This window comes from Periophthalmus magnuspinnatus, chromosome 8, assembly GCF_009829125.3.
Source record: "Periophthalmus magnuspinnatus isolate fPerMag1 chromosome 8, fPerMag1.2.pri, whole genome shotgun sequence".
Classification (NCBI taxonomy): Eukaryota; Metazoa; Chordata; class Actinopteri; order Gobiiformes; family Gobiidae; genus Periophthalmus; species Periophthalmus magnuspinnatus.
In genome coordinates, this window is record NC_047133.1 from 28,745,250 (window position 1) to 28,772,012 (window position 26,763).

The 26,763-nt window shown below is 39.4% G+C and overlaps 1 protein-coding gene across 16 annotated transcripts in view; it reads right to left on the reverse strand.

Moving 5' to 3' along the window:
- Nucleotides 1–3,311: 3,311 nt before the first annotated feature.
- Nucleotides 3,312–26,763, reverse strand: part of nfixb (nuclear factor I/Xb) — a 133,169-nt gene continuing 109,717 nt past the window's right edge. For 7 of the 16 annotated variants that reach the window (XM_033970542.2, XM_033970540.2, XM_055223589.1 and 4 more), the window contains 9 exons: nt 26,541–26,661; nt 26,154–26,189; nt 24,966–25,096; nt 22,985–23,059; nt 17,534–17,662; nt 14,449–14,624; nt 13,255–13,402; nt 11,306–11,397; nt 3,312–8,807 (listed from right to left, as the gene is read on the reverse strand). In XM_033970542.2, the coding sequence (XP_033826433.1) occupies nt 8,793–8,807; nt 11,306–11,397; nt 13,255–13,402; nt 14,449–14,624; nt 17,534–17,662; nt 22,985–23,059; nt 24,966–25,096; nt 26,154–26,189; nt 26,541–26,661 (923 nt within the window). In that variant the 3' untranslated portion in view covers nt 3,312–8,792. The remainder of the gene's footprint in view (nt 8,808–11,305; nt 11,398–13,254; nt 13,403–14,448; nt 14,625–17,533; nt 17,663–22,984; nt 23,060–24,965; nt 25,097–26,153; nt 26,190–26,540; nt 26,662–26,763) is intronic. The other 9 variants (XM_033970545.2, XM_055223590.1, XM_033970541.2 and 6 more) reach the window with 7 other exon arrangements.

Genomic DNA, 26,763 nt, shown 5'->3' on the forward strand with positions numbered 1-26,763 from the left:
ATCATTTTTATGTGCTACACAAAAAGTGCTACGCTTTTTTGTTTTAAACTATTAGCCATCACATTACACCTTTAGTGCCACACATCTCTGCAGTAAACAGATTAGCCAATGAAATTGCTGTGTTGTTATTGGGCGCACTGTAAGAGGTAAGACGGTATACAACTTTGTTCATATAACACATTTATGCTATTTGCTGTTTTAGTGTGTAGGCAGCACGGTGGCTGAGTGGTAACACTCATGCCTCACAGCAAGAAGGTTTGGTTCGATCCCGGGTCGCCCAGGCCTTTCTGTGTGGAGTTTTTCATGTTTCTCCCCGTGTCTGGATGGGTTTCCTCCGGGTACTCCGGTTTCCCCCATCAACCAAAACATCAACGCCCTTCGAGACAACTGTTGTTGTGATTTTGGGTGTTACAAAAATCAAATGAATTGAATTGAATTGCTCTGCTGCAACCCCAATTCCAATGAAGTTGGGACGCTGTGTAGAACTTAAAAAAATACAGAATACAATCATTTGCAAATCCTTTTCAACCTATATTGAACTGAATAAACTACAAAGACATGATATTTAATGTTCAAACTGATAAACTTTATTGTTTTTATGCAAATATTCACTCATTTTCAATTTGATGCCTGCAACACGTTCCAATAAAGCTGGGACAGAGGCAACAAAAGAAAAAGAAAGTTGAGGAATGCTTAAAATACACCTGTTTGGAACATTCCACAGGTGAACAGGTTCATTGGAAACAGGTGAGTGTCATGATTGGGAATAAAAGGAGCCCGAAGGGCTCAGTCATTCACAAGCAAGAATGGGGTGAGGTTCACCACTTTGTGAACAACTGTGTGAGCAAATAGTCCAACAGTCTAAGAACAACTTTTCTCAACGTACAATTGCAAGGAATTTGGGGATTTCATCATCTACGGTCCATAATATCATCAAAAGATTCAGAGAAACTGGAGAAATCACCAGTGTTGGGCATCTTACTTCAAAAATGTAATTAGTTATAGTTACAAGTTACTTCTCCCAAAAAGTAACTGAGTTAGTAACTCAGTTACTTTTTGGGAGAAGTAACTAGTTACTAGGCAAAGTAACTATGCCGTTACTTATTATGTTAAAACAATAAAAACACAACAGATGTGAACCTTTAACATTTATTTCACTTTAACAGATTGCCACTATATTGTATTTGTTTACAAGTAAATTATAGAATGTATCAAAACTAAAAAATATATAAAAAATGTTATTTGAAGTGCAAATAAATCAACATGTAACGCAATTTCAGACAACTGTACTTCAAATATTTTCTTCATTATAATACTGAAAAAAATCATTGCAATGTATTGCAAAACTAAGGCATTCAAATGTAAACCATGTAAAATAAGACAAAACCTTTAAGCTTTTCTGGCCACATACTGTAATTCTCTACCCAGTATTCAAATATTAATCACTCTCATTTCAACATAAACTGAACTTTATCCAACTCTTTAACATTCATTAAAAGATTCACACAATCCCTCTAACACGTATCTCTATTCCTTTATTTATCTATAAATCTAGAAATCACTACATGTAAATGGCAAGGCCGAAAACCAACATTGAATACCCGTCACCTTTAATCCCTCAGGCGGTAATGTATTAAAAACAGACAGGAATGTGTGAAGGATATTAGCACATGGGCTCAAGAACACTTCAGGAAACCATTGTCACAGTTCATCGCTACATCTTCAAGTGCAAATGTTCTTTATGTTCATAAAATGTTGTTGGCTTGGCCTTTGCTCCTCTTCTGTGAAGTTTGATGTTGCATTTGGCTTTTACTATTATTGTTGTTGTTGTAGTAGTAGTAGTAGTAGTAATTATTATTATTATTATTATAATCTTGTTTTGTTCTTGGTTAAGAAATGTTCACTCCAGGTTTTGTTCTAAAGTATGATGTATTTTTTTTAAGTCTTGTTGATGGATGTTCTGAAACACCTGCCCAGCATCCTAAACCCACATCCCAGCAATGTGGCACAATACGTCTTGACAAAGTTGTTCCATTTAAAAATGAAAGCTAAACATGTGCCAATAATAAACTCTTCAATGACATTCCATTTTAAGTCACAGAACTTTTTACTTGTAACCTTAATTTATAGAGATCACACTGTACTTGTGTTAACTGAATAATCTCTCACTGCCAAACTGAATAATGTGTTAGGCTATATCTTTTCATACTTTCATACTTGATACTAACTACTGTTGTTTCTGTATCATTTCTGCCAATTTCAGATTACCTCAAAATATAGTAATTTATTCTTAATAAATGTAAATCATTTATGTATTTAGGCATTAGCAGGTACAAATTTAAGAAAATAAAGCTGTAAAAATACACAAAATGTGTTAATTTGACAACAGACACATCTTGTGTGTTGCATCATTAAATACAATCTATTATGTTAAATGCTCAAACACAGTGGCTGTGTTAAAAACACCACATGTTGTGTTGTCCTTAACAAAACATGTGGGTGTGTTCAAAAAACAAAACACATTCTTTGTTGATTTCAACACATGTGTTTAAAGAGTTCAAGCCTTGTACTTTTCTGTCAATATAATTACATTGGTTATTAGTCTGTCAGTTTAGTTAAGACTTTGTACACATTGTTGCCATTTTTTGTATAGTCCCTGGAAAACTGAGGGATTACACAGAAAAAACAGATTGTGATCCGTGTCTCCAGATATGAGGTAAACATGTTCGAATCAAATGTAGTGTTTAGTGATAACAATTGCAGTGCGGATTTATTTAATTACACAAAAAAAAAACATTGTTTATGCTATAATTAGGTGTTTTGGTTCTGAAGACAGTTATACAGTCAGAAAGCAGAATGAGCCTTATATGACTCTCTCATTTGGGTTGCCAGTTTAATACAGAAATCCATTTGATTTGAACCTAAAAGGACTCTCTCAGATCTGATTCCTCACTACCAAAGCCCCAACACCCACAGCCAATCATTAATCAGTGCTAGTGCAGCCTATGCAGCTCAGTTAGTGAATTGAGTTTTCACATAAGACATGGCCTGTTCAGTTACTAAGAATGAGAAAACACTTATGTGTCCTACTGTCCTCTATAAACAGATTAGGCACTGGCAGTCCAGGTGCAGGGCACATACAGTTCCTTTAAGATCTAACTCTGTCAATTAAACATATGGAATATTCATCTTGTTGTCAGTACAGTAGCATATAGGAGTGGTTTTGTTTCAGTTGTGGTGTAGAATAACTGAAGGCCATTTTAAATATAAAATACAAACGTGTTTCATGCACAAAGAGTCAGGAGGCAGTGTACAGTCAAGAACATCCTTTTATTCAATCAGGTAAAGGTGTTGCTCTTTTTAAACTGCTTTTTATTATTATTATGGAAAAGAAACTGTATTAACACATGCATTTCACCAGGGGCTCTGGGGGCTGGCTGAGGATGTGGAGGGTTTACAGACCAAAGTCGACCCAGGAGAGACACGGCTGTCCGGCTCTAAACCTCCATCACAAAATACTGATGTCATGTCAAATTCTATTCTGTTTCAAATATAGCTGTAAACATGAGACTAGATTGCTTTTAAAATTTGCACAGGAGCAACCGAGAATACAGTAACCGATCACATTTATTTATACTAAAGTATAATTCCATAAGAGTCATTGTAAGGAATAGTGCAACCTTCTACTATGGCTTTTTCTGATATGGTGCTGCAGGCTGAGAATACTGTCGCTGACTTTTGCATACACAGGGTTTAGTATAATTAACATCAATTCATAAAACACATTTACTAATATTAAAATTCAATTCATTTTATTTTTGTAACACCCAAAATCACAACAACAGTTGTCTTGAAGGGCGTTCATGTTTGGGTTGATGGGGGAAACCGGAGTACCCGGAGGAAACCCATCCAGACACGGGGAGAAACATGAAAAACTCCACACAGAAAGGCCTGGGCGACCCGGGGATCGAACCAAACCTTCTTGCTGTGAGGCATGAGATGTTGAAATGATCTCTATTTACTTTTACTTTATTTTATTTAAAGGACAATGCGCAGTTACATTAAAAGATGGCTGCACCAGATTTAGCATAATGCTACTTTCCATCTGTAGTCCTAGACACAACTATCTGAGGGAACATTTGACCTGCAGCAAATCACTCCAGTGGAAGAAGTCGTAGCCATTTATCATGATTGTACTGATTAGTTTGTTAGATAGATGTCTGTTTTTAAGTTGCTTTTTGTTTTTACTTTTGTCTCACTCAAAACCACAAAGATGACTGACTGAAAGGAGATTCTGTTATAAAAATAACTGTATGTGTAATGTGCAATGTGCATGTTAGCATAGACAGCCTAGCACTCCTGTCAGCTCTTGTTAATACTAGTTGTTTCTTCCTCCAGACAATACATGGGTGAGTTTGGGGTCTGTGTCTGGCCTGGCAGGCTGCCCCTGAGCCCCAGTGCGGCCCAGAGCCCACTGGTGTAACTTGTTCACTTACATTAGCTGTTTGAATGGAGAAGCTGAAGAAAATGGGTATGGTAATACAATGTGAAGCGTACAGACAAGAATAACATGTGAGCTAACTGCATTCTGCTCAGACAAAAAATCTTTGCGTATTCATTTTTTTTCAACATTTTTTTTGTAGTTTTTAAACCCCGCCGTTCAGAGAAAGAAGAAATAAGAAGAAAGGAGCTTATGCGGCTACAGACTACTCCAGTGTCCAAGAGAGACAGAAGATCAGATACAGAGGAAGAGAAGCAAGACATATATTTTTTAACGTTTTTCAGCTTTTTGTAATTATTCAACAATAAAAAGAGGAACTAAATCACACCAATTTCTTTTAGTACTATGTATACTGCTTTAAAAAGCCTCAAGAAGAAGAAGAGAAAGATATAGAAGTATGAAGGAGGGGACCTTTTTCTTTTGGAGATGGGCACTCAGGATTACAAGATGGAACCAGTGAACAAAAGGCACTTTTTAGGGACAACCTTTAAGATGCTCTGAGTCTATTACACTACATCACCAAACAAATATTTATAATCATTTACAGTGGGAGGGTGGGGTTACAGACAGAGGGGTGGGGCTATGGGGAGAAGGGGGTGGGGTTCACTTGAAGGTGGAAAGGCCTGACAGACCAAACTCAGGGCCTGCCAAATAGAAAATGTACAAGTTACATTTAGTTAGTTGAAACGATGTCAACTATGGAAGAGCTATAAATGTTTACTTCCTTTTTTATGTCTGTTGTAAAGGTTGGATGAGAAAAATGCCTTTTGTCACAACAACCTTTGCGTACATGAACCCCTCCCCCCTCGGTAAATACAAAAAGAGAAATAGTAATAATGCATGTTCCTAAAAATTTGCCTCTTATGATATTTTGTATTATTTATGTATAATAGAGATTGAATGTACTTTACACTTTTGAAAGCACCAGTTTTCATATACATTTATGAGTTGCAAAATTGTTCCTTCAGCCTTCCCATATTTTTAAAAATTCAAATGAAGGTTTTCTTAAAAAAGCAATAAAAGAAAAAACATGTAAATCAATAACAACTTTCCCCAAAGTACGTACTTACAAGGATTGGGATTTTGAATCTTTCCCCTCATATTTAGAGTCCTGGGGCAAAGGGACTTAAGCAAAGAAAAAAAGACAAAGGGTTTCCCCTCTTTTCTCATGACACCCTCAACAATCACTAACAAACAAAGTCCTCTACCAAGGCATTGCACGTGGCTCAATCAACATCATTTAGTTCAAGAACAACACTTCCCACCTTATCGAGAAAGAAAATACACAGAAACTACCTCTTCTGTTGATCAATGTTGACTATAGCCTTGTTTTCATTGCTTGGTACTATATGGTTCAGGTTGGGATGGCACAGTGCTGTACAAGTGTGATGCAAATGAGAACATTTTTGAATGGTCACCCATGGCACCTTAAGATAATATTTGACCACAATACTGACAACATTACAACACAAGCCTTTTGGTTAATTTACAATATGGACCTACTGTATGATAAGCAATTCTCAATTCTTATATGTGGCCTATAAGGGCCTTTTACAGGAAGATTATGTAATAAATACACAGGTACAATTAAGTTTCACGGTGTGTTAAATCTGTTTCATATACACTGGGTCAGTCATGACATTATACGTCTAGAACCACACCATATTTGTTATAGTCGAACTTCTATATGTACCATTCAAACCTGAACCATACAATGCCACTAGTTTTAAAAAGCTGCTGATTATGTTGCCATGGATTTCATAGGCTTTTAGCCTATTCCCTAATGTGGGTTTTATTTCAGCACAAAAGTTTGAGATGCATCCTATGACTGCGGTTTAAGCCATGCTTCAAAAAATAACTAGACTGCCACAGAGCTTATCATGTAAAATAAAAAAAAAAGTATATATCTATAAATATATATGTATATATAAGATGCGTGCGGTTATCTAGTTAGCTGTCACTGTTTGTCCTCTCCTGACATGTTTTTTTCACCATTCACTATAGCTTATATGTGAGAAAAAACAACCTGAATTCATGTTTGACAAATTGCATAATGGGAATACAGAGGCACTTCCATAGAATAGAAAACAAAACCCCTTTCGCCATCGCTAGCATCCTCTCTGTGTCTTTCTAACTGTGGTGCAATTCCCTGCAGTGAGCGTGGCCAGGCAGTCCAGTTATTTTGTGAGGTGGGTGAATTTGATTCTGAAATAACAAAATATAAAATTGGCAAAATGCTGTTAAATATATTAAAAGCATAAAGGCCTCCTCAGATTGTCTAAATTTTAAATAAATTTAAGACTTCCCTTTGAGTCAGGCGGTGTCACTCTGTGCTCTGTGTGTCAATGTGTGTCCATCCCAGTATTTTGAATTATTTTCAAATTTATGGCTAAATGTGGTCAGTGTAAAAAAATGGCAAAAGTAAAAAACTTGGCTGCCATGATTGTTTTAGTGCATTTTTGTATCATTAAGGGCTCATCGATTCACATGGATTAGATACATCTATTGGGGGAGTGCTGGTGTGTAAAAGGAGGGAGTTACTATAGCAACTGATACTTTGAACCTGGCCGTGCAAGTAAAGGACTGCAGACCGTGGATTGGGACAGCACTCAATATTTAAAATTGCTTGTTGTTTTTTCTGGATACAGAACAGATTTTTACAATATAAAATGCAAAAAATAAGCCCAATAAGCCCATGATGCCAATAGTGAGTGATGCATAGCATAAAATGTGGGCCAAAATTCACAAGTTCAAACAAAAGATCTCAGTAGTGCTTATGTCAAATTTCGATTTTTAGAATAGAAAAGTGCAAATTTCAGTAGAACATTTTTAGTTTCAGTTTGGGAAAGTAGTGGGAATAGTATTTTGGACATGTTTTGGAGCTCCCCTGCCCACAGTCTGCAGTGGCCTGTGCCTTAAAAAGAGAACCAACTAAAAGGGGCACGTTGGGTGGTCATCCCGCTGACAGCCTAGAGGCCCTTGTCCCTCTGCGCTTGTATCCAGATATGTCACATATTGATTTTGCTCCTCAGCGTGGTGCAGTGCTCTTGGAGCATGCGGCCGTCTGGGAGTGTAAACAACAGGGTAAACACAACGCTTCCTCTAGGTCCCATCTTTAGCAACTTTCCCTCCTCTCGTGCGTCTAGTGCTCACCCACTTAGGATGAGCCTGTGATTGTCAAAACCCTGAGTCGAACCTCCTTACGCCCCCTTCCGCTTAGAGGCCGACAGTGTTTTGTGTTTTTGTATCATTTGCAAATTCTTTTGTGTAGTCTAGATCCAACCCTGTCTTCGATGCCCACTTCCTTACCACAATCCTCTATAAGGTGCTGTCATTCAAATACAAAAAATTACAAAATAGTACAAATCTAAAAGGAATAAAATTCAAAAAAACACATCAAGAAAAAAATATTACATTACAAGAGGGCATATGGGGAACCAATAGCTGCTGCTTCTATTTGTAATACCTGGGATACTATGTTCAATGTCTAAATACTCATTGTATGTGTAAGCAAATATAATACAATACCGTCACCGGAAAACACTACCTCAAATGGCAAAATGGCTGAGTAAAAACGCGAATATGACTGAATAAAGGGATGTCACATGAGCTGATGATTGGGGAGGACGAGTGAAGGCCAACTTTACCTTCCAATTCAAACAGGCAAGTCTGTTTTGGGTTCCATGCCTTACTTTAAAATAGTGCACATCATTTATAGATTAGTGTTAACAGACTCGTAGTGCAACCCTTATTGGAGATATGTTTTGGCATGGTCTCGCTAGTTAGTTTGTAGTTATAAGGGTAAGCTAAGAAAAAAAAAAAAAAAAAAAACATTGGTCAATTTTGGATTCGGGTGCGATCACAGTAGCATGGACTGCAGCTTTGAACATTTATTATTGTAGAAAACCTGATTCATCAGATAGTCTTTTGCTTTTTGGCCGCATTTCCATCGCGTTGCGTCTGTGTTGTGCTGGTTTGCTGGTTTTTCGGGATAGATGCCCACTACTGCTGCTGCTTCTGCTGCTGCATTGTCCCCATGCCCTTCTCCATCCTGGCATCCCCTAGTCCATCCATTTATCTTTACACTGTGAAAAGGGGTCCAGAGTCCAGAGTTCCTCTAAGAATTTCCTGGATTGATTGGTGAGATCTTGGTTGGGGTGAGACGTACTGTGAGGACCCGCTGGGGGTTGGGAGGGTCAGGTGGAGGGCAGTACATCGTTCTGTGTATACCGTTTCTCTATTTCCGATTGAAAACATAGAATTCTAGTTGCTGGTTGGGACACAGGTCTTGTCAGAGGAACCAAGACTGAAAGACAGGAGATAAACAGTATATTAGAAAACAGCAAACAAAACAGTTGGTACCAGTAGAAAAATAATGTTAGCCTGCCAAATTATAGCAATATTAAATGTATATTTATGAACTAGAGTACAAGATTAGTAGTAAGAAATCTCACCCATGTCTGAAAACAACATAAATTACATTACATTATATTATATTATATTATATATTATATCCCTTTAGAGTGTGATATTAAGAATTTGGAATGCAATGAATACTTTTGAATAATTCATATGAAAATGTGATGATATGAAAGTATTCAATAAAGATAATGACTTTTATTATAAATTATATAATCATATTGTCTGTTTTCTATGAATGCAATATCATACTTTAACTTGTGTAATTTGTATCTCATCTCACACTTATAAAGTTCTGTCTGTCCTGAGTAATCAGACATCCATATCCACCAGAGAGGAAGCTAGAGCCATGCTGTGGGCCTCTCCCTCTCTGCTCACTCACAGTTGACTCAGGGCCACTTTGCTCCTTAACTACAGTGATACTGGCCCCGCTCCTGCCCTCGCCCTGTCCTCCTCAGCTCTCCAGGACATGTGGACTTTGGCCTGGCTCTGAGTGACTCCTGAAGGCTGGATGGCGGCAGGGGGAATCCGTCTGGTGCTCCCTGTCTGTGTGCTGGGTTTGTGTGGCTCAGCGTGATCCAGGAGCACAAGTGGGTCATAGTCGCGGGTGCTGGCTGCCCCTCTTGGCCTGGTGGATCTGCGTGAGTCCGACGCGCCAACATTCTACAAGTCGAGCCTTGGAAACTCCTGCGAGGCTTGGGAAAGGCGGTCTTTTGTTTTGGTTTGTGACCGGAGCAGGTCGCATGAATGCCCCCCTTCTGCCTGCTGCCTTTCTCAGTTACCCCTCTCCCTCGGGCAGCGTCACAGCCGGCCCGGGCCATTGTAAGGTGCCCTGTCTAACTTTCTCTGCTCCTTCTGCTCTTACTTACATAGCCCATCTATCTACAAACACACTCTGACTCTGGCCTTGGCAGAGCACACTGACCACCCTGACCCAGGCTGCACCCCCCTCAAGCAGGCCTTTCTCAAATTCAACATCAACCGGCTATGACATCATGTCTGGTTACCATGGGCAACCAGACAGGCCAGACGTGACTTCTATAGGGCCGAAACTCAGTCTCTTCCCCTCTTACTCTGCCCCATTGGATTTGGTTTCTGTGCTCCTCTGATTGCAGTGCCATATTTTAGCCAGTAGAGGGCATCCCAAGGCCACTGTTTTCCCTGGGAGAGCTTCTGCAGTGATCTAGAATTAATCTGTCAGTGTCATTTTGAGAGGCACATGAAAACTATCAGTGGTGTTTGTTTTAAAATTAAAGTTACATTTGAGACTCCAAATCCTCACTGACAAGTTTGTGGATAAAAAGTAACCAGTGAATCACAGCAAAGAGAACACACATTTTCTAAATAAATGTAATCAATATGAATCATTAATTAAATATATAAATAATACATTTTGATCTTATGGCCTATGAGGTCATTCATTTAATGTAATCTGTTGTTAGTCTAAATATATATTTTAGTTAAGTTGGGTTTAATTGATTAATTGGACCCCACCAGAAATGATGGAGATACATCAAGACTGCATATGAGCTGCAGCTTAACTACTGAGCCACATGAGCACAGATTAATGTTAACATGCTAAATTAATTATGAAATGTGATGGAAATATAGGTTTTATTTTGTTTTTTTCACAATGGGTTAGTTACTATGGCTGCTTCATAAGTCATGCAAAACTTATGTTAATACCCAACTCAAACATTAAGATGCAAAGAGGATAAAAAGTAGAGGCCACATGTGGAAAATCCCTCCCAAGAAAAGAGTGTAATGAGCAGAGCGGGGAGCAGAGGGAGAGTGCGAGAAGAGAACATAGGGTCGAGGAGCAGGGGAGGGACCCGCTCCTTCAGATGGTTTCCATGTGTGGAGGAGCTGAGCTGGCTCCAGGCGGGTGTGGTTGGACACTAATGAGAAAAGTACTGCTGGTAATGGAGGAGGCATATGAACCCACTACACAGAGCCAGCACACAAGGTGAAAGTGGGAGAAAGTGAAAATGCAGAGAAAATTAATGAGACGAAGGGAGGAGTGGGCCAAAACCCCAAAGAGAAAAGCACAGAATGTAAAGACAGGGCATGAGAAGTAGTAGCAAGAATAGTGAAGCCTGTAGCCTCGGGTCCTTTCCATATGTGCCAAATAAACAGCCCCGCACATATGTTTAAGCGTACAGTCAAATACAGATGTACAAAAGCAGATTGAGGGAGTGCGGTGGGACACTAAGAGACGAGAGAAGCTCAACAGCAAGTTTGAGGGGAGTCTAGGCCAGGGGAACTATTTTGGCCCAAATCCACAGTTAAATCCATTTCCTGAATTTTCAACCAGCAATCGCAAACCAGACATACAAGTTTTTATCCCCACTGAATTAGTTTTTTTTTTTTTGAGAAATACATTACCTGTGTCTGCTGCGGGATGTTCAGAAAGTTGTTGTCCCGTGATCCGATGCCGACAAACCTGTTGGGAGCTGTGGCGCCTGGCGTGGAGTATGCTGGAGAACAAAACAAGAGTACATGAATCAGAAGTGCACTAAAAGCCAAAGAACTGGGTCAAATTTGTAATTTTGTTGCTATTTATTAATGCTAACAGTCTTTAATAACGTGGTTACCAATTCCAAGACTTAAATTAGCATATTTTTTGCCAAGTTAGCCTTCCAGTGTTTTTAACAGAACATGCATCTTCAAAAAAGAGTGACTTGCCAATACTGACAAGATGTAATTGTCCAAAAAAATCTCAGGTCCACCACATTTAAGAAGAGGGGGGATGCAATGGAGGCAAATGTCAGCATTTCATTTCTTGGAAATAAAATGCAGTCCTTTACTGTCTTTCTAGAAAATATTAATTTAATAACTTGACAAATCAAATTATGTAAAAAATAGTTGGTACTTCAAAGTTGAAAGTTAAAAGATGTCCCTTGATCATAAAGTAGGCCTACTACTGAGTCTCCAGAAAGTGCCAATCATTATAATTTGGGTCATAAGAACCCCTAAACATACTATTGCCAAAATCTAGAGCACAAACTTAGACGTCCCTGATTGAGGATTAAACAACTTGGTTAATAAACTCAGCTGGAAGTTTTTGAGTGCGTCAAATTCCAAACATGAGAGATCAATCGGGACACTTTAAAACCCAGTGGTGTCAAATGTTTTTGACAAATTTAGGGCAGTTTGAGTTACCCCGAGGACTCCACAAGTTAAGACTCACTTAAGACCCAACAGGAAGTGTGTTGACTTGTGTACGTTTGTTTGTGGGTTTGAAAGAGAGACGGCAAAGAGGGACAGAAAAGATTGGAAACATATAAATTAATGACATGGACATAAACAGGATACATCCATGTATTTCTAAGACCTACAGTAACATACAGAAGACACAGAAGACTTGGAAACGCTGGGGAAAACAACACTAGATTTAAAGGGAAGCTTAAGACAAAAATGCTCCATCCAGTGCCCCTCCTAACAAATGAATGACCTGCTCCCAAAACCTATGCACCACTACTGTATGGTATGTATGTCTGGTTCAAGTTTTAACAGTTCTATTATAAAGGCTCACCTACTGCCGCCTATCTCTAACATAACCCTGTATTCACAATTTTTAGACCACTTAAAAACATGTACAAGTGGGTTTTTAATTGAGTGGGTTATCGGAGTCCATGTGATTCATCTGCCCTAAATTTGTTCCTTTAAAACAAACTATAATCTAACAGCCTTCTGAGGTATTTCATTCTTTCACTAGTTCGCTGAAGAGTCCACCAGGGAACAAAATGAGCATTTCAAAGCAGAAGAATAAGGACAGTGATGCCACTTCCAAACAAAGTAGGTTCAAACGGAAAATCAAAATAAAGAACAGTCCCAATATGAAACACTGCGGAACACCACACAAGTCCGTTATAAAAATACTACCACCAAATCTTGATGGCATACCATTTGATTCACAACAATGGCAAGGGATTCTAACTAAAAAGGGCGGAACGTTGCATTTGTGTGTTTTGATGTTGGTTAAAAGTAATGGTCTTGACTGTAGGCCTGTCACGATAAAAAAGGACAAAAAATATTATTATTGTAGGCCACTGATATAAAAATAAACTAAGCAAAAGACATTAAATTTGGACCCTCCATTAATAACACAGGAACATCTACACATAAGGCGGACAATCAATTCAAATAAATAAATATTAGTTAGTGCAGAATCTAAAAACCTTCTATCTTATTTTCATAGAAGGCCCGACTCCAATATTTTGTTTTATTAGCAGCTGTAAAGAGCCATATGATCATCTTATTCTCTGAGTTTATTGAATGACAAAGAGGATATAGTGATTATTGTGACAGGCCTACTCGGCGGGGTCACTTACACGGAGATGCGGGCGAGGAGAGTCCGCCGTCAGGGGGCGTGCTGTTGGGTTTAGAATCGGGCATGGGGAGGGGCACTGGGCGGGCCACGGGGGGAGGTGGAGGCAGCAAGAAGGAGCCTGGCATTTTGCTCTGGCCACTCCCGTTTGGCTGCAGACAACACAAACAGGGTCAGCAGGGGGCGACATGCGACAATCCGGCAACACGGAATGAGAAGAAGGACGCAGTTCGGTCCCAAAAATATCCATGACGGTGGATAAGGGAGAGGGGTAGGTGGGAAACAGGAACGAAAAAATATGATGTATGCGGACGGCATTCTTTATGGAAAAATAATAATCACCACAGGGTTTGATTGAAAGAACTGGGTGGCTGGAGCGCTGACCGGTGGTCCACTGTGGGTGGAGCAAAACCACTGTTTGAGGGCATCCAGAAATGGCAAGAAATCAAAACCATGGGAGAATATACTCTTCTGCACAATCACAACACCACTGATACTAGCACCAGACAACCAAATTTCAACTAAAATCAACTAGTGGATGAAACACAGCACAATGACGCCACAGACAATTATGTTTGACTGGAGAACTGGGGCACTGATAATGGAACTTTCTGAGGGGTTGGGTGGAGCAAAGAAACAAAAGAGGGAAGACACATTCGGGCAGGAAGAGCAAACGGCAAAATGACAAGACAAAACAGAGAACCATAGTAGTGCTCATATGACATGTCTTCAATTGTGTGATGCATAGGTTTAGGATTAAAGCATTCAATACATTATATTTGTGTGTTTTTGCCATAATGGCACAAAAAACAACTACACTGCATTTTATACTATTAAGTTCACAGTTTAGAAACATCTTGCGGTAAAACTTAAGAATCTACTTGTCAGAAAACATTTGGCAGTATTCTAATCACTATCCTCAGTGTCTTTCAATTTTATTTCATTCAAAGCCATTTTTACAATATACAATACTCATATAATTACTATCAATACATAAGTTTATATGTAAAAAAAAGTATGATAAATATATTTGTATAATGGTGTCTTAATTATTTAACTAACTTATTGCATGCCACCTGCCCTATACCTGTTTAGTCAATAATAATAATAATAATAATAATAATAATAATAATAATAATAATAATAATAATAATAATAATAATAATAATAATAAGGTTAAGGTACACTGCAAACTTACCTGTCCCCCGGCCGGCCCTGAGCCGTCAGCACAGACAAACTGCACAAATTCCTTCAGGGGATCCTGTCCTGGGTGGTGGTGGTAGCGGATGGTCGGGTGAGTGAAATATGGGCTAGATTGCTGGATGATGGAGGGAGAGGGGAAGTGCAGAGCGGAGGCTGAAGCCCGGGGACTCCCTGCAACAAAACATGTTTGTGTTAGAGCTAAGAACTGTATATACACAACAGAAGAGAGCTGGGGGCACACATACAAAATTAAATGTAATGATTGCACAGATGTAATTAAATTAATCATAAATAATCAAAGATTCCAACAATGCTGAATATACAAAATCCAAAAGATTGAAAGACATCATTTTCACATCAAATCTAAGTGCAGTTTCAGAGAAACTGATTAGTGGCTAAAATGAGCAGGTCTTAATTCAGCCTGTGCGCTGTCTCTGGGGGTGATTTTCTTGCTTGGACACAAATTGGCATCAGGAAGCCTGTTGTTCATTTACAAAATCCCTTGCTGAGCATGTACCAAAATAGTTATTGTTAAGTTATTGTCCTTGAACAGGTAAATAGAGAGGTGTGGTGAATTAAATGGTCCCAAAAGAACTCTCATGAGGTGGTCTGGGCCTCTTGAGATTTAGTTAATGTCATCTATACATTGGTACATAAGCAAGTATGTAAACATAATCATGACAGCAGGGCATATCAGTGTATGCATGGTACATACATATAATGTAATAACCTATGTGTTAACAAGTCTATTATCTTTTATGGATAAGAGTAATGCAAAATTAATATAGATTTTTATGTACTTGACAGCTACTACAGTGTAGTAAGTAGTGTGGATGTTATCAAATAGGACTCATTGTGTTTATCTTATTGCAATAATTATGTATTATACTTACTGAAATGGGCAGCTGTCTTGACCTACTTCACTATACACTGAGGTTTATGTATGTTTCTAGATTTACAGCACCACCATACACACTTTGGTTTGTGCAGTTTGGTGTGTTTACCTTCAATGCATAAAACCTGGATATATTCACCAGTATTATTTTAACTCTGTATTGCACACCTGCACTTTTCTGGCTTCAGAAAACAGGAACATGTACAGCAGACCCAATAGAGTTGATTTTTGTGAGCTGGAACATTTGGACAAGCCCTGCCATCACACACAAAGGCGTCTCTGTCCGACCTATATCCATTACTAAATCTCCTTGATTTGTATTAACGGCCTGTTCTCCTCTTAGCGCTGCCAATCTGACACCCACTGCACCATCCATCGCGTCCAGGCCCCCAGCTGCCTATACTGATGCTGCCAAGCCTTTTTAGAGCTTGTCTCGCTCAGATTGTATGTGTGAGTGCACTTCATGGGAATACCCCCCAGACAGGGCACTCTGCCTTTGAGCCCACAGCACCTTACTCCCATGCCAGGCTGCCGCTCTCCACTGCAGCTCCTATAGCTCCTATAATCCCATTACAGACTGGGTGCAAGCCAAACGCTCCGAGAGAATGGGGGTGGGGGATAGATGGAGTGGGTGCTGATGATGAGGGGGTCTGGGATCAGAGGGAATCCCCAACACCTAGTCTGTGGTTGGTGCGCTGTAAAGCCATTCTTCAACTGCCACTGCAGAGAACCACAGAGGTATTAGTTCAATCTTTAAATCATGACACTATGACTTCAGAACTAAATTTCTTACAGGTGCATAGGTTCCAGCAATTGGAAAAATACAACCCATTTCCAATCACTAGTGCACAAAAGTTTCAATTGATTGCACTTACAGTAATTTGAGTAGCAGATGGACATACATATACAGTAACTATTTTACAAAGAGCAAATAAGACATGTGAGAAGATTACTGTATTAAGTTAAATGTTTGATTTGACCCCTCTAAATCAATAGTAAAAACAAATAATTAAATCAACTGAAATTCTGTTAGACTGAACCATTATTGAATCTTGGTCAAATAACTATGAATCAAAGTCAAAAGCTATGCTATAAAAACATCTACAGGGCATTTTTGGTGCAGTATAATAAACAGTTGCCCTTCAACAAGTTTCATGTTCCATACAGAATTACAACACCACTGATGATGCGGGGAGAACTGCATATTACACAAATAGAAAACCAAGGCGTGAATCATGTCTGCTGCCCACAAATAGGACATGATATGGTGTACATGTGCTGCTGTGTGGGGACCAACTCCACTGTAGCAACATGTCCAAAGACTCATGGTCTGTCAACAAGTGCAGAGGAGGAGGAGGTCTAATGTCACAGCGGTCAACCTCATTTCTTCACATCTGCTCGCTGCCTTAAAGATGCTTTGATGTAGCCGCACTACTGGAGCAAAGCACATGGGTAATTATGTCCTGTGAGCTCCTATGGCTCATACTGCAGAACTAAGATTTCAGAAGAGAAGATCAGATACCACCTGTATAAAAACAACATTGGAGATTTATTGTTGAAGACATTTAGATTAATATGATATCTAATATTTATTATCATAAAATGTCTGCAGGAGGACCAGCTGCTTCCCTGACTACATTCGCAACACTTCTATAAACTTGTTTAAGTCCATAAAGGTCTGTATCCAGCCAAGGTCAATATTCTCAGTATAAGGTCAGTATACTAGAATTAAATAAAAATAATGGTTGGGGCTGGGCTTTGAAGCTTTGTTATAAATATATGAATAGCTTAGAATATAGACATGTGAATGTTCATGTACTGCAAATGACACATTGCAATAACCAGTGGGTTCTGCATTTCTCAGATATGATAACGAATTTTAACTTACTTACTTATCTTAGATGTATTGCTGGGCCTTAAAAGCAATGGTAAAAGGTGCAATACCTCTTATTAAGTCTTACCATGGAATTATTTCAGAAAAATCACACTAGATCAAGGAGGAACCACCACTTCAAGAGACACCCAGAAAAGACACTGCACTCTACAGCTCCATCACCAGGATGGGCTTATACAGAGCCCCATGCCAGCAGCCCATGTCCTGCCTCTGTGCCAGGGAAGGGGCTGAGGTTGTGGGTACAGGAGATGGTGAGGGGTTTTGGGGTGGGGAGCTGGGGTCTGCTCTCACCTGGTCTCACTCCCGCCAGCATTGGCAGTGGGTGGTGGGTGAACGCCATGCGGGGGGACCTCGTCTGGGAGGACAGGGCGCTGAAATCGAATTTCCCCAGCTTCTTAAGAGAACCAGGCGATGAGAGTCCTGGTAAAAAGGGGATCAACAAAATGGCAGAACAGAGACCAGGGTTTAATTCAAAATGGATCTGTTGCTTACTGCAACTCTATCAAGAAATGATCATAAAGAATCTTAAAGCTTTAAGTGTTTTGATTACATTAAATGATTATGATAAAAATCAATGGATAGATTGTTTCATTCATTGATTTGTTGACTGGCTTTACACTGAGATGGGTCTAGTGGTAAACAGACTGTTTGTGTACAGTCAGCAGGCTGCACCACAGGCTGAGGGCAGGAGGAAGTGGAGGCTGGGACCGGGAGAGGCCATGTTTGAAGCAGCAGAAGGTCAGAGGGAGGGGCAGAGGCGGAGGGGGCGGGCCAGAGGGAGGGCACAGTGGCAGGAGAGGAGAGCTGGAGATGCACTGGACTTTCACCTACTGCAATAGGCAAAGTACCCAGTCTGAATCATACTCCTCTAAAATATCACAGTGCTATGCTAGTTTAGCTGGATTACAGATAATAATACTATAAAGGAAAAAAAATACAGAAGTCAGCTGTGGAATTCACATCAGACCATTTTTTATAAATAAATAAATTAAATAGTCACTGTGAAACATCTCCAATGTGACATGAAAGTACAGCTTTAAAGTTGTATAAAATGTAAAGTAAATTCCCATGCCCAATTCCCATATGCTATAGGACACTTTCCGTGTCTGACACATTGTTGGTACTTTGGTTGTCTACAAGGATTGAACATATAACTCCCACTGTTGCCTCCTAGAATGATATAAGTAGTCCAAAACATTACTATTTTCTATTAATGTGCAATCACGCTTGCTTTTGAGGATATCATGTAGTCTACAAAGCACACCAAGCAGCACACTCACTCACTCCATTTGTCAAGACACCTCTTCAGAATGAATGGGACATTGGCTGGCCTTTACTGGCGGCAGACTGTGTTTTCCAAGCAAAGCCGTCATGAATAACCACATATAACTGCTGTAGACCCGGCCAAAGCACACATCAATAGATCCTCTGATGTAGTGCCCTTCTGCATATCTGTCTGTCAGGTATTTTATGTTAATGCCATAACCGTATTTCATAAAAGAGTGCTTCTACTCACAACACTCACACACATTCACACAAGCTGGCAGGACCCGGGCACGCTGCCAGTTTCAGCCAGAGCAGGAGCGCGCCAGAAAGACGGAAGAAGTTAAGCAGCAGAGGAGTAGAGATGGTAAGGCCGCGCCACATAGACAAACAAATTGAAGTGCCCCCCCCGTCAATAAATGTCCAAACAGGCTAAAAGCTGCATGAAATATCTCTGGTTTGGTAAACTTGGACAGGGTAAATACAGGCCAGCTCTGCCAGGCGACCAAAAACATGGCCCAAAGTGTGAGAGCTACTGATGATAAACCATGTGTGGTGAGTACTGGGGAGGCTTATTTTGATGTATGGTATTCCAATGGTACTATTTAGATTTTCTGAGTTTGCCTAACAGAATCTAACCTCTGTAGGGAACCACAAAACTGAATATACGCTAAAATGATTGGCTCAATAAAAGAGGAAAATAATGAATGTACAGAATGATATTACTTCGTTTTGTTTCCTTCGTAATTGTAAAATCCTGTGATAAACAACCTTGGAGCGTAAAAAGCCCGTAAAACGCTAAACGGCTCAATATTCGTACATATAAAACAAACGAGTAAAGATGTGGGTAATTTCGACACGGCCCTGAGATGTCGAAATAGATTTTACGAGCGACGCATATAAACTGTAACACAGGCGATTTCTGAAAGCCCCTTTTTAAAGCTACACTGGGAAATCTTTTAGCACTATTTGCCCACAGTGCTCGTTGGAAAGCATGGGCACAGCTGTGCTTGTGTGGGCACCGACAAGTTTAGAATAAGGTGGGCGTCTGCACTTATGTTAAGCATCACGCTACATACTTCTACATGGGGTTGGGAGGAACGCTCAAACAAAAGAGATATGTTATAATAGTGGGATGATGGGAAAAGTAAAGGCAGCAAAAAATGGTGGTTTAGTCAGTGCAGAGGTCACCCTGAGGTCAAACCAATGTGTAGCTTCAATGTCTTGTGTTCATTGCTGTTTTTAAGTTTAATATTTTGTAAGCATGTATTATTTGACAAAGTTTCAGATTTAGTGCTATTATTTCATCAACTAAATCTAGTAATTTTAAAAAGCTATGTGCAAATGGATATAAAATAGAGTTATGTAAACATCCCAGGCCTTCTTTTAATGTTTTGTGCACATTTGTTAAACATTTTCGTTTGTGTCCAACATTTTTGTTAAATAAATTTGGTATGATTGAAAATATAATATTTACTGTGCCTACTTTTCTTTTTCTTCTATAGAATGGAAACATTACAGGTATACATCAAAGTATAAAAGATGCCTATTTTTTGTGTTTTTATTGCAGCTCTTGTTTTATAGAACAGCCCATTTAGAAAAGGGTTTACTGGGATTACCTTGTTTTAAGGTTATAAGGTGATATACTTCTTTTTAACTATATATTAAAATGAACATCTGATAGCAACTGTGGCATCCAAGGAACAATCCAAATTAGATATTCCTGTCACTGTGTTGTGGCAACAGGTCAATCTAATCAGGAATTTTGCTATAACAGTTGTTTGTGCTAATGAAGAGTCAAGGGAAAATGTATAATTTCAACAAGCATTTCAGGTCCCCGAGCACACTTACAATGTGAATGTCAACATGTTGTATGCTTAATATATTTTGGCAATAAAAAGTGTTTTCTCCTCTGTGGCACATATAGGGGTGACTGCCTGCCACATGACAAGTTTAATTATAACAAACCCATTATCCATAAACAGTCTTAAATTATACATATTGTTTTTTAGTCTCAGTGATACTCCCTAATTAGCCACTAGCTGACTGAAATATCTGGTTCTATGTGACTTTGCTGTGAGAAGCGGCAAATGAGGCCCAGATGCCCAATGAAAGCTTTGTCTGATAAGCTAACAGAAGTTACTCTGATCTCTGTGTTAATCTGCGTGTGTTTGTGGGCGTGTGCACGTGAGTGAGTGTGCACGGCCACACAAATGGTGTTGTTTGTTCGGCATTATTTTGGTGTCCTGGCAAACGGCTAGAGCAGACTGGCGGCCAATTGCTCCCATGACCCTCCAGTGTTGCCACGCTAACAAGCTGGCCACCACACAAACCTTAGCATTAACACCACACAAGAGTCCACATGCACCATGCTTTAAAAGTGCAATAGTAAAAGCTAGCATATTTGTCAATAAAGAAGCTACATTACTGGAGCCTGTCCGAATCGACATCACATCTATGCAGTATTTTTGGCATTCAAATTTTATTTTTTTTTAATAAGACTGCATGCAAAGATTTTGATTTTGAGAATTTGATAGATTTTTTAAAAAAGTGTGTCTGTTGGAAGGCCACAGACCGGTAAATGAAAAATCCATTTTATTTGTGTCATAAGAAAAATACGGCACTTGTACAGTGCACATTACTCAGATACGGACCAGCACAAACCGGCAAGTCCCATATAACTCTTCATTATGGACTGAGATGATGGTCCAAACCCTTCATTAAAACAGTTTTATAGTGACAAAATGCAAAGTATATGAAAATATATAGTTTAGCCAAAGTTGAAATTGGGGCGTTTGAAGCTTTACGTACAGTTTAAGCAATTCATTCAGCTAATAATCTGTGTCACTCTAGCACCTCGGCTCTAGGATGAAAAGTTACTAAGCGGATTTCCCAAGTCAGAGGTCGAGTGAAAAAAACTGCAGTGCTAATGATGAATTACATGATCACCTGCTATGCCTGGGAGCTTTTTGCTTCTCAGGTAAGAGATTCACCTCCAGAGCCGACAGAGGCACCCCCCGCCCCTCCTCCTCCTCAGCACCCAGACTCCAGCGCAGCACCATGAGAACAGATGTCCGCTGTAACCCAGTAGCTCCCTTCGCTGTGAACACATGGAGGCGCCATCTGGACCGGAACGCTGCTCCTCTCCAGATTGGGAGTGTGTGCGTATGTGAATGTAAATCAGAGAAAGCAGTGTATACATGTGCTTAAATCTAGTTGTATTTTTTTTTTTTTTTTTTTTTTGTGAAGCAGACGGTGCTTTGTGCATCCATGACACACCTGAGTGCCTGCAGTCATGTTTGTTTGTGATCTGTGTGTTTTTGGGGGAGACACGTTAGGCAGGTGGGATGCCACTCGACATCTCTCTCTAAACAAAACTATGCCACAATCCCCTGTTCACAACAGCCCCTACCATTCTGGTGTCTTTCATCACTGGCATTGCCTCTCAGGGCTTGAAGACAAAATTACTACAACCCAGCAGCGCACTTATGGAACACAAATTCACACTGGCATCACAAACTCTTGTTTGTATTCATGTGGCGGCTGGAGACAATGAGGTTTTTGCAAACAGTAATTGTAAAAGGGTTTGATTCACCCAGGGCGGCTGGGCTATATGATAGCAAAAATCTAGATTGCGAGCATAATACAAATAGAGCAGCACTCACAGTATGCCACACACAAGGTATAGAAGCTGGTTGTACAGTATGTTACTGGGGAGGTAGTCACTTATCACACATCAGCTTTGGGTTAAACATTAGATCAATTGTGGAATACTGTTCATCACTTCCATTTTAGCACATCAACAGAAAAGTCAACACTGGTAATGGGTAAAATCACTTATGGTTCAGCTCAGGGGACAACATGCGAGACCCTGGCTAGAAATTTAATCTATTGCTTCTTTCTAAGGTACTGGTTTACAATTTCTGTACATATTTAGGACCAATGTCACAAGTGAACTAAGCCAGTAGTGTGTGTGTGTGTTTTGACAGAACTCAAAGATCTCACTACTGTTTCGAATGTAAATATTGTATTTACTGTATTTACTGCAGGTGTACTGCTGAAACACATTATGCTGCTAAAACAATTATAATAGCAGTGCACTATGTCAAAAAGCTAGTGCTAGTGGTTTAGAGTAGCCATTGTGAATGACTTAACAATTAACTTAACTTACAATTACTGTCATTTTACATAGCAAATGCTGTCTTCACCCATGTTTACATATTTGATGATTGTTATGGCGCTAAAGGGCAACCAAGCAGCTTTGGCAAACCCCACAATAAACAACAGCAAACATCTGGAAGTGAAACACAACCCCACCCAGCGGCAGCAGAGCCAGAAAACAAGACACAGGTTGGGATGAACAGGACAGGAGCAAGACAGACCCAGAGGACAAGAAAGACAGAGAGACAGAGAGAGGGGAGCTGGCAAGCCAAAGCATACATGAATGGACACAATATAATGTTTAATATTCTAACTAACCATGGTAAGGAAACTGCACTCCATCGCTCTCATGCTTAATCTTCCTCTCCTGCACACTGGCCAAATGGTGCTGCACTGAAAGGCCAAACAGGGGAGAAAGGAGAGTTAACAACAAAGGAGTAAAAGACAGAGAGAGAAAGATATGGTGGAAAGAAAGAGAGAAAGACATAGGGGGTTGGTTAAAACAGGCGACATGGGACTTTCATGTTATAGAGTGCAGCAAGTGTCTATAAAAGTTACATCATTACTGGCGGCGCCTACAGACAGTATATGAGAGGGAGAGACGACCATAAGGAGGGGCACATACATTATATATACAGTAAAACAAGCCTAACACTACACCCAAGAGATGCTGCGTCACACGTTTGTGAGGATACTTTTTACAAGAAGGCTATCAGGGTACTTTAAGGTGGAAATGGTGGAAGCTGAAGTTAAGTGGTTAGGATTTAGGGGCAATTGTTCTGCTGAAAAGTACTGACATAAACATTTAAAGTATATTTTTTATTAACAAAGTAGGCCTAATTGAACATTGTTCAAAACCTTTAATTATATACAGTATTTTATTGGACTAGACTGTTTCTCATGACAACTAATGAAACCCTTGGCAATTTAAATTCATAGTGCAGATCCCGTCTTTTATATTTGAATATTTAAAAAGAATACATAGGTCTTATTTGCAGCAAACTAATTCAATATTGCACTGAAATATGAACTGCACTAGCACTTTCTTTTCTGTTGCCTTTTGAAGAACATAAAATTACAATTAAATAATTTAGACAGACCATCAAAATAACCCTTGGTCTTGGATTACACTGTATTAGAGCATGGCTTTGAACAGCGCCTGGCAACAGCCTCTCACTAAAACACGCACAACAGTCAAACGTCATATATCTGACATTCTGAATATTAAATTTCTACACATAAACATTGGAGCCATTGTGGTCTGATTTTAAGGAAGGTTCGCCCTCAAGGGAAATACTTTCTAACTGAGTGTGTCAGTATTTTGGGCTTTTACGTTCTGGGGAGTTTAGACATCCGTCAGTGCGTTGTCTGCCTCCACCCTTTTAAAGAGGTGCAGTGAACATGGTAAAATGGAAATCATCTCATCAATAATCAAATTCTGTGGATAGTGTAGACAGACTAAAGAAAAACTCCATGAAACAGAAAGCTCAGCAGGATATGGGGCTATTGTGCCTATTGAAGATGAAAAACATTATTTTGTACAAGAGGCAAAAAGTACAAGATAGTATAAAAGAATGTTCTACACATCGCAGAAAGATGATTCGTATAATGAAATGTTACATGAGGAGGTGTACTGAGGTTTCAGTTCCAAACTAAAGGTGCACTATGTAATTTTTTCTAGTCGACAGTACCCCACCTGCTGGTCTCCATGAATATTCTATTTATTTGTTTAAAATGTTGCACAGTAGGCCTTACACTAATATATTTTGCATTTACTCAATTGCAAGTGCCTTTCTTGTAAAAAAATCACCATTCCAGAAAGGTATTCTCTCTAGCTGACCTGTAACTTGGTCCAGTGACATCATCCATTTGTCTCCATTGAAACATATATTTTCCACAGTATGGCATTACACTATTCCAGACAAAGTGACATTTTTTTTCTTGAAATAAAGAATTAGTTAATCCACTAGAAAATGTACATAGTGCAGCTTTAAGAAAACTCAAAAATTTTTTACCATCATTGATACCAGAGTAGAAATTTAATGTAATAGATATGTTATTTCTTTAACTAAGTTAGTTAACTAGTTATTTATTAGTTGTGCTTGCTAGAGGGAGTTATTTTAATTATTAATTAGATTAGCATATTTTATTCCTGACAAAAATAAATGCTTGGTCAGACAATATTACTTTAACAGTCACTTAGATGTTGACCCTTTTAATGGTCTTAAATGATTACCTTCTTGCCTAACCCTCATTCCACCTCCAGAGTGTACTGTGAGTGGTGGTCTATGGGGCATACCTGCATCCACATCATTAGGCCACCCGCTGGACTGAGAGCTGCTGCCTGCTGCGGGGGACCGGCCCGAGTAGAACACATCATCCACAGGACTCTCCATCTCACTGTCATCAATGGACTTACGCTTGTTGGAGCTGAGATCACACACACAGACAATGAGTTTGAGGTGACACTTCACACTGGCATGTTCTTCATATAGAAATACTGTTATAATTGACAATGTTTCATTTTATCAATATAATACAATCTAATATATCCAGAAAAACACAATTATTTTCTATAATAAAAATGTATTTGACAAAATCTGACCTTTATGTGCAACCAACAATATCTTGTATTTATACATATTTGTACATTTCTTATTCTAATTTAATTCCCTTTTTCATTCACTTCAACTGACCTTTTACTATAGCTGCTTTTCAAATGACATCTCACTATAGCTGCTGTGTCCCTTTGAGGTCAAGTATATCTCTTATTCCAGGTGGCCCTGATGAATTTTACCACATTTAAAGAAAATTCCTGGTCTCTGTCTCAACTTCATTCTCTAGTTCTCTAGATTAAAATGTGTGGCTGTTTTTTTTTTTTTGACAAGTGTAATTCCTCAGTCATCCAGGTCTGATCTATTGTAAAAGCTGAGATTAAATCTGTGAACTGGACAAAACGTTGTAAGAGTGAAGATGTTTTGCTGCTCATCCAAGATCTTCTTCAGTTCTAATCAGACTGCAGGTGGACACTGCCTTATATCTATCTGGATGAGCAGCGAAATATCTTCACTCCTACAACATTTTGTCCAGTTGACAGATTTAACTTTGGCTTTTACTACGCAAGCAAGTGTCATTCTGCATGAAATGCAATTCCCCTGCCCTGCCAGGCCAGCATTTGCTGGAATCAAGAGTTAGCAACTTTAAAATACCAAGGTCTCCCTTCAATGTTTGGCTTTTATATTATGTTGTAGCCACAGGCGGAGACAGTGAGACAGAGGGACAGAATGTATTCAGCATGCAATGTGTACACTTGCTCAGTGTGTGTGGCCATGCTTGGACCACTTTGTTGTGTGTAAGCAGATTCTATGGAGTCGCACATCTGTGCCGAATAAAACACACAGTGCAATGTGAGATCTGTGTATGACAGTGAGGTGTTTGCACATCTGCATCATAACCAAGGGACAGATTCTGTAATGAGTGTAACTACCTCCGTGGGAGACTTGCATAAAGCTCCATTTCAGTCCTGCAGCGTAAGATGAGCGGAGGCAGAGAGGGGATCAAGCACAGACAAGAGACAGAGTAGGTCCAATGAGAGGGTTAGTGGTGGAGGGAAACACAGGAGAGAGGAAGAGTCAAAAAGGAGAGAAGGACTTATTCAAGGGGTTAGAAAAGTTAGTATGGATAAGGTTCATGTACCTGGATTATTTTCTATGTATCTGTTTAGATTATGATTGTTGACTTACTTAAAGCAACTACAGTCTAACTATACATGCAATATGAACTTAAATATACCCATTGTACTGAAAATGGTAAACTATAATAATCAATAAGAAAAAAAGCTTCAAAGTCAGGCTTAAATGGGGGAACTGGATACCTTGTGGAGGGGGTAGAGGTGATGGACCGCCGTCCTAGGGTCACCTGGTTGATGTTGTAGTAGCCAGGGCTATCCAGGTCGGCTAAGGAGAAGTTAGGGCCAGTCGCCGTAGCAACTGGGGCTGAAGAATTCAAATAAGACATAGATGAAAAACATGCCAAATGGTAATAGCGGCAATATTTAAACAATTATTTGAAATGAGAGAAGATGCAGCTTGTTTGTG